General features: G+C 42.3%; 1 protein-coding gene across 14 annotated transcripts in view; it reads left to right on the forward strand.

Moving 5' to 3' along the window:
* Positions 1 to 20,985, forward strand: part of LOC143367490 (SLIT-ROBO Rho GTPase-activating protein 1) — a 38,698-nt gene that overhangs the window by 14,814 nt on the left and 2,899 nt on the right. For 3 of the 14 annotated variants that reach the window (XM_076809346.1, XM_076809367.1, XM_076809356.1), the window contains exons 2-13: positions 11,881 to 12,064; positions 12,770 to 12,935; positions 13,897 to 14,121; positions 15,931 to 16,059; positions 16,288 to 16,509; positions 16,598 to 16,873; positions 17,114 to 17,709; positions 17,831 to 18,052; positions 18,130 to 18,200; positions 18,281 to 18,461; positions 18,974 to 19,253; positions 20,173 to 20,243. In XM_076809346.1, the coding sequence (XP_076665461.1) occupies positions 11,881 to 12,064; positions 12,770 to 12,935; positions 13,897 to 14,121; positions 15,931 to 16,059; positions 16,288 to 16,509; positions 16,598 to 16,873; positions 17,114 to 17,709; positions 17,831 to 18,052; positions 18,130 to 18,200; positions 18,281 to 18,461; positions 18,974 to 19,253; positions 20,173 to 20,243 (2,623 nt within the window). Of the gene's footprint in view, positions 1 to 1,913; positions 2,707 to 5,245; positions 5,514 to 6,568; positions 6,886 to 11,880; positions 12,065 to 12,769; positions 12,936 to 13,896; positions 14,122 to 15,930; positions 16,060 to 16,287; positions 16,510 to 16,597; positions 16,874 to 17,113; positions 17,710 to 17,830; positions 18,053 to 18,129; positions 18,201 to 18,280; positions 18,462 to 18,973; positions 19,254 to 20,172; positions 20,244 to 20,985 lie in introns of those variants that run through there. The other 11 variants (XM_076809453.1, XM_076809403.1, XM_076809463.1 and 8 more) reach the window with 10 other exon arrangements.

A 20,985-nucleotide genomic window follows, 5' to 3' on the forward strand; every position in this document is an offset into this window, starting at 1 on the left:
AAGCAAACCGAGCCGACGACGCAATAACCATTTGACGCTTCCCTTCAATTCGTGCAGGAAGGAAGTTGATAGAGAAACGTTGCGCTGCATATCAATTTGCGTGCGAGTTATCTACGAAGATTCCCCCCCTCTCTCTTCTATCATCATCATCATCATCTTAATTACACCTTTTCAACTTTCATTTATCGGACTGTTCGACGGGCATTAGACGAACGTCTGAATTAATTTGTTGCATTTTTATACGTAGACAAAATCAGAATTACTTTGTGAAAAAGAAGACACATTTAAAACTTGGGTAGTCTTCTTAGGCGAAACAATCAGGAGGATGAATAAAGTCATCCATTCACCAGCCTGGAAAACGCAATCCAATAAACTCTGCAATAACAGCGTTTCCACGTGGAACGTGTTTGTTCGCGCGCGGCGGTTATCGCGAACGGTAACTTGGTAATTGGTGACTAACTTGTTAATTGTTGCGCCCACTTCTGTGTCAAATCTGCTGGAATTGATCCGCCACGGTATTTCGGCAGTGTCTCGGATAGTTTGCCAGCGCCATCTGGATTCCTGGAATCCGAATTGCGCAGGTTTTTAACGGAACCCTAGAAAGATGCAATTAAACGAACGTGGCGAATTGCGGGTGACCAACTGTAATTTAGATCCCAACGAATACTGAACGTAATAGGTGAAATACCAGTGAGAATTAATAAATTAAATATCATTGATCCTTATTCCTAACGAAAGAGTTATTATTTCTCGAGCTAAGATTTCACAAGTCAATTTGTATCTCTCCCCCAAGTGTTGCCGTCTCTGATATCTTTGGCACTACCACAATTATCTCTGTGTTGACTATCAGGGAACTGACCAACGTTCACTGTCAAATAGACTCGCTTATACATACAGTTAATTTCGACAGCAAACAAGACCCACGCTCTCTCTTCCCTCCCTTTACAATTTATCTTTAAAATAGTTTATAGCACAAGCAGATAGCATTGCATATTTCTTGACGCTTTAAAAAAATCTCGGAGATATTCAGTACGGCTAGGTTTATCAACTTTCAACTCCTACAACAGTCTAGTACAAATTTCTATTGCCTCACTGGTCTACGTGAGGAATAGTTCTAACACGCGAGACAGTAGCATTACAATCTTCCGAGCACAAATTTCAAATTATTTTTAACAATACAATCTACTGTCAAATGTAGGGATTTTTGGTAATTATTTGTATCCCCCTGTTAACGCGTCGGTGACTGCGAAAAAAATTTCCGCAGCTATTTTAATCTCCGTCGTCGAAATCCTCGGCCCCACCGAAAACTCAATTGTCCCGAAGGCGCTCGATCGAACGGACCGATCGATGTGCATAATCTCCCTCAAAGATCTCCGCAGCGTTGCAGCCCGTTATTCACAGTAGCACCAGATCGCCCGTGGTGTCTCTCATTTAAAGGCGAGCGCGCAAGTGACACGTACACGCTGCGCGATGTTAAGACGGATGCGTGTACGTGCACGGGATGCACACACTCGCGTTAATATGCCCGGTAGGCGTAGAGAGGAAGGCGCGTGCGTGTAGGCCCCGCTGGTAATTGTGGTTAATTTAACGGACAGTCGAAGCGACGACTGGTCTGTCCTTACTGGTCAGTTCACGCGGCCAAGTCCCTCTCGACTGGTCGAGCGACGCGCGACACGGCACACTCGCGGTCGACGAAACCGCACACCATCCCATCGATACCCGCCTTTAGTTTCGCGTCCTCGTTTGCCTAGGATCGCGACACGCGGCTGCTAATTCTGTGCGCGCTGTGTTCTCCAACTCTAAACGCATTTCTGTCCGCGCGAGACCCGTTCGTTTCGCAACCGCGTCAACAGATGGTTTCACGCCGACCATCGGCGGGGAAGTATTTTGCCGATCGAAATCTCGTTCCCTCCGCTCGTCGCGCAGTGCTCCGTCGCTTCCTCCGCAGGAAGGACTCTCCTGTATCGGCGCCAGACACAATCGTCGACTGCGTGGAGTTCACGAAAATTCTCGAATGATCTGCTGAGCTTCGAGAAATCTCGTTCGGCTATGGGGCACGATCGACGAACTCACATGTGAACCACTTTAAGCCCCCCTCTGCATTACCCCTCCGTAGACCCCGTGATCGAAGTAAACCTGTTTCCACTCGTCGAGTGACACGATCTGTGATTTAGTGTTCAGTGAATCGCTGATGGTTTGTGTGATCGTCAAGTTTTACGAGATCTCGAGGATGCTCCCTTGTTAGAAACGATACCGACGTTTACGATGGTCCTCCCGATCGACCGTGTGTCATCTGCTTCGCTTTAGCCCGCGAACATTCATTTTGTCTGTGTAAATGGTGATAACGGTAGCTCTGCGCGCTGGGGACCGCTGATACGCGAAAGCATCGTTAAATACAGCGGCGGAAATTAGGATTTTTAGACATCAGCTGTATACACTCAACCATCTCGGTGCGCTGCATAAAACTCCACTGAGTCATCGAGAGGCATGTTTATGTTACCATCGGAACAGCATCGTATTACCGGTCGCGAAACTGCTGTTACGACAGAATCGAACTGAAAACCTTCCAGCAGTCGCCTGGGATATCATGTTGATCGCTTGATCGAAGGACAGTCGACGCTCCTGCGAGACCATTCCCGATTACCAGATAATATTATTCACGAATCACCGAGACTGGCAAAAGTAACTAAATGGTACTGGGCAATGGTAATTCCAAACTCTGATTTTATACACACCTATCGCGACACTTTACGTGAAAGTATCAGTACCTAGCAGTAGCTACGAATTTGCTGATTAGTGAATTCGGAGGATCCAGCGGTAGCGCGCGAGCGTTCTATATAACACAGGTGGAACGGTTTACACAGGCGACGCGCTGTAGTTCGCTTCAAGAACTGTAAACATGGCTGTTCTGTTTATTTTACTGTGACAGTTGCTGTCGGTTGAGTGCTCGGTAGGCGATCGAACTTGGTCCAAGTGCAGTCGACATTTTCCGTTGCTCTTTTGCTTGATACATTTTATTGGTCATCGAGGGTATATTATCAGCTCGTTTAACCAGTACGGTAGAAATCTCATTAAGCCATTGTACTTTACAAGTTCTCTTTTCTTCTGATTCTTCAAGTATTAGTGTCTAAATCGTTCTTATTGGTTACTGTTGATCAACACAGCCGCGGAATGCCGCAGGAATTCTCATTTCGATTTTTTTTTTCACAAACCTCTATTATGTTTTAATTTATACCTAAATTAAAACGCACGAGATTTCCTTGTCGCAATTGGCTCGCACGGACAAGCCACTGTTGCAAATTCTTGGGACCGATTGCAATCGGTTTTGAGGCGGGTCGAACGAAACAGTTTGAACGAAAGTACATGTCAATTTAGGGGCAATTGTGTCTAACAGTCCGACGTTCTCAATCGACCGTGGGCGTTCGTCTCGCGGGACGAACGAACCAACGAACGAACGAGAACCCACGGGCGAACTGTGTTTCATTTTATCCTATATTGTCAGATGTACGACTTCCCTTTCCGGTCTTGGTTTACTTCGTGCTATTAAAATTACACCGCTTAATCACCACCTCTTACGCAATATCGATTCTTAACGGACGATTAGTCGATCGTCTCGGGAGTCATTGAATTTCGCTTAGCTGGTCGATAATTATTGCATCGCCGATGACTAAAACGAGAACTAAGATCGTAACGCTGTAATTTTTCTCGCAGCTAAGACTGAATTTAGAGCGCGTTCAACTATATCCAACTTATTCATTTTAAAACTTCCGGAGTTCGCACGTGGTGTTTACGTTCGTCCACGTTCGTTGTATTTGTTAATCGTAGAGGGTTATTTCCATTAATGTTTCATGGTCATACGTGTACAATTTTTTTTTTTGTGTAAGGCGCAAAGACATGTAATAGTCACTGTGTCTATACGGGAATACACGCATTTCAATCGCATTTCAATTGAAATTCCAGGTCAACGGTTGTTTTTTATTCATCCATGTTCTACTCAATAAGAGAATGAAAATATTTAACAACCGTCAGTTTTGGTTAATAATTAGTGTCGTCCACAAGTGAAAAATCTCCACGTAGCGCTGTCCTTCCTCGCTGTACGCACACCGATGGAAGCCAATGAGAAGAGCGCTCCGCCCCCAGGAACAACTCCGCGCGATCTAATTGGCTGAAACCTTAACAGTCTTTTCCGAGAGAACGGTTCTCCTGCTGCACGTGATCCTTTTTCAATTTTTTATTCCCTCGTTGGATAGAATAAACGAGATGAATATTGCCACAGATTTTGTGAAAGTTCTGACTGTTACTGTTTTTTGCAGTTATCATCTATACGAAATAGAGCTTGACGTTCGTAGAAGAATAACTTACAGGAGCTTATCTCTACGGATTTTTGGAAAGAAATCACGCCTTTGTAATGATGTATTTTATGGACAATGACGCTTCGAAAGCATTTGGACGGTTCGACTCCTCCTCCACGTCGCATAAACGACCTATTAAGGCCATACTCCGCAGGCAATTTAAAAATAATTCTCTGCGTAGCCATCGCGCTGTGAAAACCGTGTCTGTGTCCGTGTTTTGCTCTCTTTGAAAGCTTCACGCAACAGCGTGCATCGCCGTTACCTGTAGCCGATCGGCTTCGATAATCGCGAAGCTCGCGACTTACCTTTCGCGAGAGTTGCATTCTATTAAAGGAAAGTCATCCTTTCGCAGAGCTATAATAGTCATTAAAGCTCACAGGAGCTGCAGTTTTTGTGCCACTGAGCTTTCAATTTTTTCCCTAGTTACGCTGCGAAGGCCTTTGCATGCCTTATCGCCCGTGAAATATTACACTCCGTCAAGGCAACGCTTCATCCCCACCCCTCTGAAATAGAATTGATATTCGCTAGCAGGGATATCATTGTTTTTACTGCAATTGCTAATAATTTATTTGGCCACTCGCGAAATATACTGCACTTACTCAATTATTTCTTGGTATTAGAGCGGTGATACATAGAAAAAAAGGTCAGAGTTTGACTTTGTGGTGAAGAAGAAATATATGAATAATTACATTGGTTTTCAAAAAAAAAAAAAAAAATTGCGCAGCACAGGTAAAAAGTTCACCTGTCGATATCTGGAAAACGTATCCATAGAAAATTTTTTGGACCTTATTTTCGGAATTAGCAGGCCATTTTACATAAGAAAAAAATAGTGGCATCTGCTGCGCACAGTGGCTGTAAACTAGTGTTATTAATTTGTTGGTTACCACTATTTAAACAATTTTCATATTAAGCCAAAATATTCTATTTTTGTTCACGTGTTACGTACATGATCATATTGCTGTTAAATTCAAGAATATATAATCGAAATTGACTACTTCACAAATCATTGCATTAGGCAAAACAGAATAATTACCGATTAAATCATTATTATAATCAGTTTGAAGAGAGAATCGATTTGGAATACCCATCACTAACTGTTCCGACAAATACTATGATAATTGAAGAGTATTTGGCAAAAGTAGTGATGGGTACAAACATATCGTGAGTATTTTTGTTTGAGTAATTCTCGATTCAAGGCATATGAATCTTAGGTATCGAATTACTTATTATTCATGAGAAGAACAAGATACTTTATAGCCTGATAGGTTTTTCATATTAAATCAGACGATTTAAATAATCTACACATTTATTCTCTATTAAAGCGAAGACATTTAATGCACATTCGTGCAAGTTTCCCAGAATATTAAATGGTTTGGAATACAATATACACAGTCGTTTAAACATGCAATTTAAAAAATGCATTTCAAACACTTACTCCTTGAAGGCAGTTTATTATTTCTGCTCTTTCGTTTGCGTTCATGGCCAAGTTCCAATTCCCTGCGTTCTAAATTACGCCAACCACGACTCTCGTTTTATCTCATGCAACTTTGCTTACCTGTTTAGGCGACTGACAGCTTGTACATGCAGATTTGCCCGCAAATAAACGCGAGATCGAATGATGAACGGTAGCTAAACGCTGTGGTGGGGGAACAGTAGTCTGGAACAGCCATTTGATTCTGATCCTACTATAGCCAATTAAATTTCGAATCCAGAAACGTATAATATGTATTATCAGTCACGCCGAGGAGCACGATCACAAATAATTGTTCATCTTTTTTGTTCTACTCAGTCACGTTTTTGTTGATCACTATCGCTCCATCACGTGCATATTGTTTACCAGCGAACTTTCCATATTACATCTATCATCGCAGCAATCCGCGCGATTAGATTGAATCTATCACAACAAACCGACGATTAGATTAAGGCGGATTCACACATATCGGTTCCGCGACGGTTCAGTGTGGCCAGTGTCAGTGGTAAATATCGTTTCCCCGTTTTAAAATGGTCAAGTAGCTGGCACAGGCAAGTGTGAACTGCTCCATTAGAAAACAGGGGAAACGACATGCGTATTTATTTATTTTTTTACCACTCACACTAACACGTGTGAATCCGCCTTTACCTTCTTCCGCTTTTATCTCCCCCCCTCCCCCCCCCCCCTCGAAACGTCGCATTCACGCAGTTTCTAAGCTAGACGAAATAATATCCGTGAAATCTAGATGCTATCGCCCTTCGCAGTCGAGGAACGTCGAAGATCCAACGCAAGTGATTCAGCTGCTCCTTCCCAGCGACCGGACGATCTCGTAAAATGGCAGTCGCGCCGTTGTTAACGCGATATTTTACGTGAAAACGTGTCGCCATACGTGTGTGCGATTTAAACGAGTTACGCGTGAGAAAAGACAGTGATCCTTGCCACGAAGAGAGATCTAATAAACCAAGCTCCGAAGGGGAACCGAGTGTGGAGAGTTGACGGGGATAACAAGCAGAAAAATGTTCAAGCTCGCTGGACGCCAAGAATGGGAAGCTTTGACGAAAGGTAAATGGCGCTGCCGTTTACGGAAACAGCCCCCTTTTTATAATTATCGATCGACATACTCCCAATGGGGCACGCTTCTGATCCTTCACAGGGTGTTTAGAACCTTACGTAGGTGCATGGACTTCCTTGGATGTTACTCACTACGAGATCCTAACGCGATTTAACGATTTTACTGTGGTTGTCGCCTATGGCAGCTCGATGTGTTTGTTTTTCCAGCGAACCCTTCTGAAACGGTGATTTCGATAGCAATATAAAGAGACGATGGCTAGTTCCTATGCAATGGCAACGTCACCGAGCGATTCGATATGTTTTGTAGCGTAAAACAGACATCAGCGCATGTACCTTCTAAATATACAGTATTTCTTCTCTATGAAACCGACGATTGGGATCGTTGCTGGGACTACAGTATTTCTTCGTTACGGGCTCGATGCTTTGCTGTAGACGATACGGACTTTCGCTATCCCCACCACTTCTGTCTCACTCTTGTTCGGCGAAGGCGAGAGCGAGAGCGAGCGAGAGGCACTGAAAGCGAGCGAGGACGGTACGAGACAGACGACGCGTTGATGTTTTGTCTCGCTCCGTCTTTCGGACGCCTGACACTCCGTCCTTTCTTTGCGTGCGCGACGGGCCTGCTGCGTCAAGATTTTGCGAAACTGGTTTTCGTGCTCACGATAAGCGCTTGCGACCACCGCGCACGCTTGCCGCGCACGCAATGTTCCATCTCGCTCTCCCCTTCGGCCAGAAAGAAGCGAGAAACGAACACTCGGCATTAGGGCTCTGTTCACGATACGGGCTCAACGCCGGTCGCGACCAACGGGCCGCTAACGAGGAAATACTGCGTAGAGAGGGTGCCTCGATTCGATCGCTCAACAAGGAGAGGGAACGTGACACACCGAAAATGAGCGAGATGCCCGTCAACTGGCAGCGATAAAGATCTGCGCACATATATCAGCCAGTGTTAATGGTCTCTTTGTTTCACTCTCAGCAACTGACACGGCCAAGTGTGAAATGCTCCATTCCGAAACAGGGAAACGCTATCTTTCTTTTTTTTATTTACCACTGGCACTGACGGAACCGATGTGTGCAGAGTTCGGAGGGATTCGGCTCCACTGATGGAGGGGGAAATATCTACAGGAGCGGTGGTAATGTGTGCGTGACTGGCGCAGGCGCAGTTCATGCACACATTACCACCGCTCCTGTAGGTGTTTCCCTCTCCATCAGTGGAGCCGAATCCCTCCGAACTCTGGATGTGCGCGCCTAGAGACCCTCAACCGACACAGCCTCTAACGAAGATTAAACACTTTGAGTGGCGTCGGCGTGTTTTCACGTTCATATTTTCACGAAAGCATTGAACGTATTGGCTTTTTCTTATTTCCGCTACGCCATCTGGTGACGAAAATTAAAGCAGTCTAATCGGGTTAGTTGTCACCTGTTATTGGCAGTATTGGGAATTTCGACTGTTTGATGATCCATTTTGTAAAATTTAACAGACTATTTAATGACAAAAACATTATCGCAATATTTCAATACTTGTGTGACACCAGTAACGCGATTCACCCGATTACAGAGCTTACTTTAGTAGATGGCGCTCTCACAATATTTTCCAATTGTCCGAGTGTTCTTGTATGCTGCTTGGGGGGGGGGGGGGCTGTCTCAACAGTAGCAATCACTCGGAAAGGCGTGACCTATTTCAAGGGGCATTTACCAAAATCTTCCGCCACTCAAAGTGTTAAAAAATCTCATATTTCTCATTAAATGTTTGTGAGTATATTACCGTTAGATGAGATTTTCCCGATACAAATGAGTCACCGATTTCACAACTGATTATCAGTTGTTTTTTGTCGATTATACATTACGTGCGATTAAAAGTACTCCGAATTATATCGTGTTTGGACTTGTTTTCATCGGGAAAACGTCACCAATCCGCCAGTAATGTTCCCACGAAGATTTAATAAAATATGTAGAAATATAAACTTTTAACTTTCAGTAGTGGATGGCTTGACTTGTGCGTCAGCTCGTATATAGTAGGTGGAAAAGGTACAGCGGGGTCGTAAATTAAAGCATCGAGCTGTGGCACCGACTGATGTAGCGGATCTAATTGAGGCTTAAGGACGTTATCTTCTCATAATTCTGTCAATTCGTTTGTATCGGAGCTTGAAACACGTTTAACGCTCCACCGATTCCATGGCCTGGCTATACATCTTCCAGCGACTATAACGCGAGACGCTCGCTCAATGAAAGCCAACCAAAAAGTGTGTGGGGGGGGGGGGGTGACTCACAGCTACACACTGAGGGTGAGCATCGGTCCCGTAGATAGAGAAGCAATACTGTATGCAGCGTTAACTATAGTTTGATCAAATGCAATTGGCCGCTCAAGGACACATTTTTACAGTATAGAATAAAATTCTGATAGGGTAAACGCACCAATAAATGAACACTTAAGGCTAATGAATGAACACTATTATAAAATTATGTTTGCAGCGCGATTGACTCCACGTGCTGCAAAAATTGTTTGGGTCTGAAGCAAGAAATTACAAGAATCCTCTAATTAATTAGTTGCTTCTTTTAATAACTGATTTTACTCATTTTAATAAAAAATGTCCATTCACTGGTACGTGTTCATTTACTGGTACATCCACCCTACTTGCAAATCCCGTCCACAGCACTTTGTTTGTAAAATGTAGGGACAATTACGTAACAATGCGTAATAATCGAAATTGCAGATGAAACAATAGTTTTAAGTTTAAAATCTGAAATTTGTGGTTTGATTTGTATGGAGTGGGGATACATATAGATAATACAGCTACCGTTGGGGAATAGCTACTAATCGGTAGAAAATACAAAGGAATAGACTACTTTTACCATTCTTTGTGTTTCAGAATTATCCAGCTAGTTACTTCCAAATGGAATACTACATTTCCGTATTACAGTCTGATTTTCGAGAGTCGAGACCTGAGGGCGGGTCCCTCGGGCGGAGCGTGGTTTAGGAGGAACCAATGGTGCGCTACGGACTGCGCGCGGCGTTGCCACCATTGGTCCCTCCTTAACCACGCCCCGTCCGAGGGACCCGCCCTCAGGTCTCACCCCTCGAAAATCAGACTATAGTAGGTACCACGAAAGTATAAATAAAGGCGTGGATTCGATATGCTCCTTTTAAAATCATTTGAAATAGCATAAATAGTGATCTTGAGCCACTGGTTGATTTTTTTTCTAACAGCATTACTTTAACCACATAAATTTCAATATAATTAACCAGACAAATGTTGAAAGTTCGAATTACTTTTTTTATACAAATAGCTTAAACTTTGCAGGTAATATTCCAAGATTTATTTACACCTATCATCCTTCACCTTTAGAAATCGTTTCAGACTGTAGCCTGTCCTTGCGAGACATATTGTAAGAAGTGATGCAATATCTTTCACTTCGTCTTAAGTTTGCACTAAGTTTTATTAATTGCCACTGTAGAGTCTAGTAAGTTTAATTTATTTGTAAGTGTAGAACCCACGCGACGAGTATCTCCTCCTCCTACCAGTCCTTGCATTTCGTCCTGGAACGCCCTGTATATCCTGCGCGCGGGCAAACTCGTTTATTTGTCCTTTTATGGGCGTAGACAGCTCGATTCATGGTTTCAACCCCTACGTTGGGGTCGAAAATCTTGCTTCGGGGCATGAATCACGCCACGGAACTATGGAAAATCGATACACATGTGTTGAATCGAGGAAGAAAAATTCCCCGAGGTTCGCAGGGCGACACCCAAAGTTAAAGGAACCAGGGAGGGTAGGGGGGGGGGGATTTTTCGTTTAATAGTCTTGGCCAGAAGAGAGCTCGATGGCTGTAGTTTCACGTACAAGCAATTTTAATACTAGATTCGAGGTATCAGGTTGGTACTACTGCTCTGATTTGGGAAAGCCCCTCATTGTACGTGCTATATCCCCTCTCTGTTGAAACACAGTACTTTTCATACCGTATACACTTTAAACATTCTTCCAATTCTATTTAACACACTTGTGCTGATTAATTTAAGTCGACAGTAAATTCTTGTAATGTCCCCATACTTGATGATTAATATACAATATTTTTAAAATATAGAAATATTACAAAACGTCTGATCAGATTTCTCGTGCTTTCTTAACTCGACGGCAGGCGCTACCGGGTAAAATCAGAGTTGGGCAAAATGTAATCTAACTACAAATCACAAATTACGATTGAACTGTAATTGTGTAATTGTTTGCACATTATTTTCTGTAATCGTTCATTTAGACAGTTGACAAAACCAAATGGGGGGGGGGGGTCAACTACCTAAAATAACAATTACAGAAAATAATGAGGAATCAATTGCACAATTACAGTTTAATCGTAATTTGTGATCGGATTACATTTTTCCCAACTCTGGGTAAAATTTCCCACAAGGGCGCTGGTTGCGAAAATATGCAGACTGAGTTTTTGTTACAATTTTTTTAAACAACTTCAATAAAAATTTTAAGATATTTCGTAAATTTTGTTTGATTCCTAAAACACTGTACTTCAACATAAAAATTACAGAGTTAAAAAAAAATATTCTGAAACCATGGTTTTTTACGTTTCAATTTCGGGTATTCTTCACCCGGTAGCGACAACCTGTGTTACAATGGGATGCGCCTCCTGCCGGGGTAAGGACGATCAGAGAATTATTTACTATATTCCGAAGGCATATAGATAGTGAGTATATAAATGCTTTCCAGAATTATGTAAATATCGAGTGTCTCGAGACAGGTGCGCGGGATTAAATTGGGGGAGGGGACGGGGGGGGGGGGGGGAGAGAAAGAAAGAAAGATTGAATCCAGACCTTTTGAGCCGATCCGTCAGGCAAGCAAATGCGTTGGTAACATGAAACGCGGTTGCGGTGAACCCCAACCCAGCCCAGACCTAACCGATCGATTATCGAAAAACCAAAGGAGAAGGGTGTCGACCGAGTCTCTCTCTCTCATCCTTCTCGTTTCTTTTCCTCTGTTGCAGACATACGGTTGCAGCTGAACGAACAGCTGAGATGTCTCGATGTCAGGATGGAGGCGCAAGTCGCTCTCGTCGCAGAGCTCCAGGATTTTTTTCGAAGGCGGGCCGAGCTCGAGCTCGATTACAGCAAGTCCCTGGACAAGATGGCCAGAAGCATACAGCTGAGGCACAAGGAGCAAAAGCAAAAGTACATCTCCCCTTGATTAGTGTTTCCTTTAAACATTTCTCTTTACACCAAGCCAACAAAATTTTTAGGGGAGTCTCCTCGGGGCTTACAAGGGAACATCCCGAGCTCGGAAATTCGAAGAAAAATTCTGAAACCTTGTGAATACGTAGGGGATTTCCTCCTGATTACAATTTTTGTTGGCTGCCCAAATTCACTCTAGGAGGGTGTAATTGACCCCTGCAAATCCGGGTATTCTCCAATTTTCTGTTATAACTCGTGAACTGTAAAATATTTTTTTTTGCCAAATGATAGATCTAATTAAAAGAAGTAACTTTTGTCTTGGAACTTTTTTTCTGCCTCTTACAGTTGCTGAGTTGTAACGCAAAATCGGAAAATAGCCGAATTATCAGGGGCTAATTTTTCACCCCGTTCGAGTGAATTTGGGCAGCAAACAAAAATTGCGTTGTAACCAGGAGGAAATCCCCTATATGTTCACAAAGTTTCAGAATTTTTTGAATTTTCGGGTTCGGGACCTTCCCTTGTTAATGATCCGTACTGTATTAATTCTCTACCGTCAACATTTTCATCCGTCGATCTGAAATGATTCTGAAATGTCTTCTCCTTGTAGAAGAAGAAGGAAATAGGGGTGGGGGGGATTTTGGGAAACTGCAAGTGTCACAATGATATGAGCATAATGATTTTATCTAATTCGATAATGATTTCTAGGCGAGAACATTGGCCCCTATTCTCCAGCTATGCTTGCTGGCAACAGCTCATCAACGAAACGAAATCCTTGAGCAGGGATCATGCAGCCCTCTCGGAAGTGTACAGCACACACCTCGTAGGTCGTCTGAATCAGGTGATGGAAGACGTTCAGCGGATATACAAGCGTGTGAGTATAAGCCAATCTTTCCCAGGCCAAAGATAAAATTGAATCTCTTTATATGCGCAGCTTAAGCTGCGAGTGATCTGTGGAGGATCTATGATTGCAATGATAACTTGCTCCTTTTAAAGTTCTAAGTAGTTCTACTAATCAGAAAATACGGAATGATTATATTAAACTAATGGAAGAACTCAATTTACATTTTATTACAGTTTCTTTTAAATTGTAGATGCTCCAGTGTTCTTGAAACATAGACCACGGATCAAAATAACTTTCCAGGCTTATTTATTGCTATTATCGTGCATTAAGGACGGTAGAGATGCTGTATTAATATTTTCGGGGGTGCCGGCGTGTCTCCACGTTGAAACTTCCTGGAAAGCTTATGGCACAAAATCTAGGGAAATATCCTGCTGTGCACTTTAAATATACGCCGCTATTAAGGGGACCTTCCGGTCTAGAACCCCCAACAAGTAGGAGATACTTAGGCATTAATTAAAGGAAAACTACTATATATAATTTAATGGGACTTTTGTTGGACAGTGTAACTAAAGATAGTCATCATCAGTTTATAGAGAGAATCTCGCCAAGCCAGTGATAATGCTTTCACAAAGATCTAACAAAAAATATAGAAGATTCAAATTTTCTTAGTATCTCTCAGATGCTTTCATTCGTTGCTTTCCACAGAATATTAACATAAAAACACGTTAAAGTCGTGCATTGAGTGGAAATTTCTCGGCGTGAGAACACGCTGCCGCTGTTGAAAGTGTTGATAAAAGTAATTTATGTGTAAAGATGAAAAAAGAATATTAACCAATAAGAAAAGAGAAAACTAGGCGTCGGCTGCATGTATGTTCATACAAAATAATCCATAGATTTGCCTTCTGTTGAATGCGTTAACTTACCCCTCTGAGGTGTCTAAGTAGTCCTTACGAACTACTAAGTTACTAATAAAGTGATCATCCGTTTTCAGTGCCGCGAAATAGGCTACGAGACGCACGAGGAGATCCTCCGGGTGCTGCATGAGCTCCACACGACGATGAAGACGTACCAGGCTTACCAGGCGGAGTCGAGGCAAGCAGAAACGAAGCTTCGAGTCGCTGAGCAGCAGCGGAGCAAGCTCGAAGTGGCGAACGCCCCGCCTGAAAAGCTCGCGCGCAGCAAAAAGTACAAGCTCATCGAGAAGGAAGTGAACAAGGTACAACTAGAACCAAGGCCAGCTTGTCGTTTCGTTTCGTTTTGACTCGACCCTCATTGTGGCTACTTCTCGAGCCGCTGCCTGGCCCTGAAGGGGTCGAGTGCACTCCAAGACACGGGAGTATCGATTTCCGTCACGAAGTACTAGCATTTCAGACGCGTTACCCCCGAGCTGTGTTAATTTTAGAACCTCCTATGCCTATATAGTTTCTACGTTTCTGGTCCAGATTCAAATCTGCGCATCACTCTACCCTCTAAAATGAAAGCTTTTAATGCTTTTACCTGTAACAATGCGAGGGCCGCTTGAAAGATGTAGCATTGGGACCTTGCCTTCCAAGGTCGGGTGGTCTTGACCTAATTCTCCATAGAGCGGTGACAAGGCAATTGTAAGTAGCAACGTCTACTGGTGGGACCAGCAAAACCTTACGGGATGCAGTGAAATCCTATATGAGTACTTTGAGAAACAAAACAAACTTAATTAATATTTGAAAACACAATAGGTATTACATTTACACATAATACGAATCTTAAACAGAATACATCTTGCAAGTGATTCTGTAGATAAATTTGACGTGTTTGTAAGCCTATCTCAGAATATTATAGGTTTTGAAACCACTTACGGGGGTTTGCGCCTTGTTGGGCCGAAAAATAATTCTTTGTGAATTTTTTCTACAAATACGGTTCGACAAATTAATTTGAGGTTTGGCAGGCTGTTTCATTGTATCTTCAACTATTGTTCTGAATTTTTGTGTGACTGTGAACAAAAAAAACATGGCAGATACGAAAAGAGCGTTGAAAAATAATCGGGTGGTTCTGGCGTAGATGAAAAGTACTGTAAGGTTTATCCGAAACACAAAAAGAATAAAGATTCTTAATATATATGAATGTGGCTATCGATGGTAGTAGATTTATTAATAAATATGAAACAATGTTCAAATGGCAGCTTTTTGAAGAAGGCGAAGCGTCCTGATTTGAGTCTGAAACAGGTTTTGCCGCAAAATCGGGAAAACTTCTTTAAATAAAAAAGGAACGGTAACAGATACAATAAATCTACTACCACCGATAGCCACATCCATATAGATTTGAGAATATCTTTTCTTTGTTGTGTTTCGGATAAACCTTACAGTACTTTTCGTCAACGCGTGGACCACCCGATTATTTTTCAACGCTCTTTTTGTATGTGCCATGTTTTTTTTTTCACTGGCACACAAAAATTCAGAACAATAGTTGAAGATACAATAAAACAGCCTGCCAAACCTCAAATTAATTTGTCGAACCGTTTTTGTGGAAAAAATTCACAAAGAATTACCTCTTTTTCGGCCCAACAAAGCGCAAACCCCCCTTAAGTGTAACTAAATAAATCTCGCATACTTTTGAATTGGTTGATGGAGTACATATTGAATTTGAGTTTCAAAACCATTTCTGAAGATACTGCTTTGTTGTTATGGGAGCCCTTCTTCACACTTTATTTAAATTTAGGACTATCAGAGGCATAGTTTAAACGAATATTCCCTGTAACTACAAGTAACGTCTCCTTCCATCTATAATGAAATATTACATTCGGAAACTGAACGATTGCCCTGCCATTTCTCTGTAAGGTCAGGTAAAACGGTTTTAATAATACGCTCGAGCCATATGATCGCACGATTACATGTGACACCGTCGCGTGATGGTTTTCATTGCTCGCTGTGGATGACAGACAGTATGTCAGTAGTTTGTCAGTCAGGCCCGTCATTAGAGATAATGCTTTAAACGAGTATGATGTCGATTAAAATTGACCCCACTCATGTGAATCCGTTGTTCGTTTCAGAGGAAGAGCAAATACCAGGAAGCGAAGCTGAAAGCGCTAAAGGCGAGGAATGAATACATTTTGTGTCTGGAAGCATCGAATACGACAATACACAAATACTTCGTGGACGACCTGTCGGATCTCATTGATGTAAGTCAGACGTTCAGTGAAATTATCATTTCATGCACTTAATTATCATGTCCGACACTCATAATTAGAACTTGTATGGTTTGAAGATATATAAGTATTTGAAAATTCTACTTTTATTGTTTTTGCAGGTGTTTGTGTAAGTTAAAACGACCATCAGAATTCTAATCCAAACTGTTGTTAATTTCTATAGACGATAGCGATGCCAATCCTTGAATGATATTTTTCCAGTGTATGGATTTTGGATTTCACAATTGCATCGCCAGGGCGTTGCTGATGCATTGCAGCGCGGAAGAAGGCAGGCAACGCTCGTTGCAATCTGGTGCTGAACAATTGGCTACCTGTGTTGGTGCTCTGGACTCTAGGGCAGATAAGCAGAGGTTCCTGGAGTCTCATCATTCTGCCTTTATGATCCCTAAAAAGTTCGAGTTTCAAGGACAACGAGGAGACGAGGTACATGAAACTTAGAAATGTTCCATTTAGAAAATGGCATGTCAAGTTTGATAGTAACCTCTAGTTTTAAATGCATTCGTTTTCGTAGACTCCCGAGCCCGAACTGCAGAAATTATTGCACGCAGAAATGGAGCAGCGACTAACGCAACTGCAACAGAGAGTGACGTCTCTGAGGACCGAGTCAGAAGAAGTTTGGAAGACTTTAGAAACAGCAGAGGCTAGCCTATTGGAAATGTTGACTGCAAAAGACTATGACTGCTCCAGGTATTTCGGGGACAACGCCATGCCCACGTCTAGGTCTCCAGAAACCTTGCAAATTAAGCTCAGGGCTGACAGACAGGAAACCGAAGAATTCTACCTCACGGTCAGTTGAACTGCTAGCTGCTTGAGATTTAAAACAATTTTATTGAAGAAGATTCGTGTACAGTGGCGATGAAATTAAACATTATGATACTGGTATCATTATGCCATTTTTGAGAATCCTATTAGGATGTGATTTTATATCAAGTTGTGATATACATTTTGTGTTTAAAACTTTTTCTATACATTATACTGTATACATGGAGCACACTATTTTCTCAAATATAGTATGATACTTTTACAGAAATTCAGGGAATACCTTCTTGGAACCTCAAGAATAGCTAGGCTAGATGCGAAACAAGAATACATTAGGCAAAGCTTGCTAGATGGCTCAACAGCCAGCCCGAATCCTTCGATATCCACAACGAAGCAGAAGCAAGCTCGCAGAAAACGAATCGGTCGGCTGCAGATGAATGGTCAGCCGAAATTGTTCGGTGGTTCGTTAGAAGAGTATTTGGAAAGCACGAATCAGGAAATACCGTTGATCATGAAGAGCTGCATCAGAGTGATCAATTTGTACGGGCTTCATCATCAGGGTATCTTCCGAGTCTCGGGATCTCAGGTGGAAATTAACAACTTCCGCGAGTGGTTCGAAAGAGGCGAGGACCCCTTAGCTGATGTCACAGATGCGTCAGACATTAACAGCGTTGCTGGTGTTTTGAAGCTGTATCTGAGAGAGCTAAGGGAGCCATTATTCCCTATCATCTACTTCGAGCATCTCATGGAGCTGGCGCAGTTGGAGTCCAAGCAGGAGTTCGTCAATAAGATGAAGGAACTGATCTCGAGTCTTCCAAGACCAGTTGTCATTGTAATGCGATACCTGTTCGCCTTCCTTAATCAGTAAGTGTCGTTGTTGCCTTGGAAGAGAGCCAACTGGCAATATTTCCCTTGCAAGTCCCAGTCCTGTGTTTACAGGCAACGTGAAACGATATTGCACAATTTTAAAATCCTGTTCCAACAGTCTCTCGGAATTCTCGGACGAGAACATGATGGACCCGTACAATCTGGCAATTTGCTTCGGTCCCACGCTGGTTCCGGTCCCAGAAGACAAGGATCAGGTGCAATACCAGAACCAGGTGAACGAACTGATTAAGAACATCATCACCTTCTGCGAGGAGATATTCCCAGATGACATTGGAGGTACTCAGTACGAAAAGTACATCAGTAGGGAACCTGATGACGTGTAAGTGTGCGCCCTTCGTACGTTGCCAGAGGCTTGAATCGCCATGATTTTGTCACTGAAGTAAATGTCTGATGCAGAGACGTGGGCGACTCTCCGACGGACCAGGTTCAGGAAGACATGGACTCCGAGGTGTACCCATCCGAGGACGGTGAGTGTCAGATGAAACTTGAGTTGTAGCCAGCCCAATCGAAATAGAGCGCGATCTACGTTCGTTTTGTGTATTCCCAGAATCGGAAAACCTCGAAGCCACAGCGCAATTCGATTTCATTGCAAGGTCCGAAAGAGAGTTAAGCTTCAAAAAGGGGGATACCTTGACTCTATACACACAAGTCAGTAATGACTGGTGGCGTGGTGCCTTGGCCGGTAGAGAGGGGCTTATTCCCGATAAATATATTATGATCAAGATAAAGTAAGTGCGACTTAATCACACGCAATGGCGAATTATTTACTACGAGAAACTGCTTTCCATTGAATCCGATGACTGATTTTTTAGTGGCCCGAAGGGAGAGAAACTTGGATAACTTTTAAAATTTTCACTTTCGTCAAGCCATAAAAAAGAAACATTCCTCTGGATTCCTTGGTAGAAATGCTTGTGTAGTTCAGCCGCTATCAAAATTTCATCTTTCCTTTTTAATCCTTTCCACATGGACATCCTGCTTGCCGCCTCATATATAATCCTTCGTGTTTTAAAATCGTCGCAGTCATGCTCGCACAGGCAATCGACAGCCGAAGGAAACTGTTAAAAGTTTATGGAACTGCAAAGTTCTTTGTGCTTCAGGAATCCCATTTCAATAGCTATAGTGTTTTCACTTAATTCTGTTGGACACGAAGACGCAAACGTCCATTTGTTGACCTAGGAGTCTGTGATTGCTCAGCCTTGGCTAATCATGTCCCATAAAGAGGATATTATCGTTTGTCTAGGGACGAGGAACGGGAGAAGGAGCTCCTACAGTCATCGAGCGAAGAATCAATGAGAAGAAGAACCTCCAGCTCCGCCGACAGTATTCTATCAAGCAATCACTCGCCATTAATGGGGCCAACTGTAAATTCGGCTACCTGGTGCTCTAGTACTACGTCTGACATGCCAACGACGACGAGCGTAATCGCGTCCGACAATAGCAGCGGCAACAGCGGGGTTATCCCAACAGTGGTGACAAATGTCCCTTGCATCTCGTCGACGCAACCGATCATCAGTCGAGAGGTATTGGAAACTACCGTTTAGTATAACCACTTCCTCGATTTTTCTCCTCGTAATTCGTCTGCTTGTACATTCTATGCGGTGCACTCGGAAGTTTTTGTACTCTAGACACAAGTGCATGGCTGTTGTGCTGCATTTTTTTTTGTTGTTTTCCTCCTTTCAAATCCGGTAGCAATGTTCGAAATGCACCAGTGCCGATTTAAGGCACGAATTCGTTACCTGCACCATTGCACCTCCGTAGTATATCATCAGTATTGCTTAGTATCGCGGGACCAAAATCAATCACGAACAAGGACTTTTATTTATTTTATATACGACTACAATGTTTTTATACTCGTAGGACACGCAATTTGATTTTTTTTTAGGGGTAGGGGGTTATAATCTGTGATTCCAAGATAAAAGCAACCTTATTTTTTTTTTTCAAAATAGCGAAATGAATGACGAAGCGGGAGACAAATCTAAGGCTATGTTAAGTTTAATTTTACTCGAGATAGCAGTGTGTCTCAATTAGCTGTAATCATTTGTACGATATTATTTTTTGTAAATAAAATAGAAATATACGTGTTTGTTGCTGCATGTGCCTTGGTCTCTTTGTCTTGTGTCCTTTCATGTCTTGTGCCATATTTAGTATTTTTTCCTCTTTTTTTTTTTGTATTTTGGTATTGATCATGACTTTCAATGTTAATAGTTTGGGATGGTTGCTGTTTTTCCAGATATACGTTTAGTCAGCCTTTAGTTGACAAGAAAAAGTTTCGCATACATAGGGTAGTGGGCGAAATGGACTAAAAACTGTTCGATAAAAACTGCTGCCAAGTGTCGTGTGGTTCTGTCGTTTGTGTTTTTCGTTTCATTGAAGGAGTGCCTATATTAAACGGTTCAGTTGGTTTGTGAATCCTAGCATTCTGTAAAAAAACAATTTCAGTCTATAGACGAAACCAAAAAGGAATGCTCCTCGCAGACTCTACTTATCCAGCGGATATTCTTTTGCCCTAGGTGAGTAAAAACGTACCTCACCCACTCCATCACCAGTCCAGTTAATTTTAACTGCGTCGTTGGCATCTGTAGAGAGATAGGTATCAATCAAGGCTGTTGGTCGTGTATACATGTTTGCCTGCTTCTATTCATGCTATTCACATTGTCAGTTTTACGAGCAGTTTTTAATCCTTACTTTCGCATGAATATTAATCTTGTATATTTATGTGCAGTGGTTTCTGTATTTTCACATTAATGCATGCAGGTATACAACTTCATCAACGTGTTATATTCTCGAAACCAATTAACTATTATTCACTGGTATTGTATATAGAACTCTTCTCTTTCTTCTGTAATGTATCACTTATTTCTATCGATGAAGAACTTTTCTATGCCATTGGACCAATAATCCGACACTCAGTTGAACATAATTTATAAAGGAAACTGTTGGATTGTTGCCGTAGCACTCTATAAATCATCTGTTGCTCCAAAACTCCAAGCACTAAAAATAATAATTTAGAATTCTATGCACATGTTGGGCACCTTGGATATCTACGATAAGCTGCAGACAGTTCTGACCACTCGCTGTCCCGTGAATAAAGATAACCTGTGACAAAAGTTCCAGAGCACTGCATTATGCATAACAACATACATAGAAAGCAATTGCATTTAGTTGCAACGAACATGGTTGGTGACTTGAGAAAGCATCGCTATATATTTGAAAACCTATTCCATTCATTACGTAACAAAGCATTTCACATTG

The sequence above is a fragment of the Andrena cerasifolii genome, chromosome 1 (genome assembly GCF_050908995.1).
Source record: "Andrena cerasifolii isolate SP2316 chromosome 1, iyAndCera1_principal, whole genome shotgun sequence".
Classification (NCBI taxonomy): domain Eukaryota; kingdom Metazoa; phylum Arthropoda; class Insecta; order Hymenoptera; family Andrenidae; genus Andrena; species Andrena cerasifolii.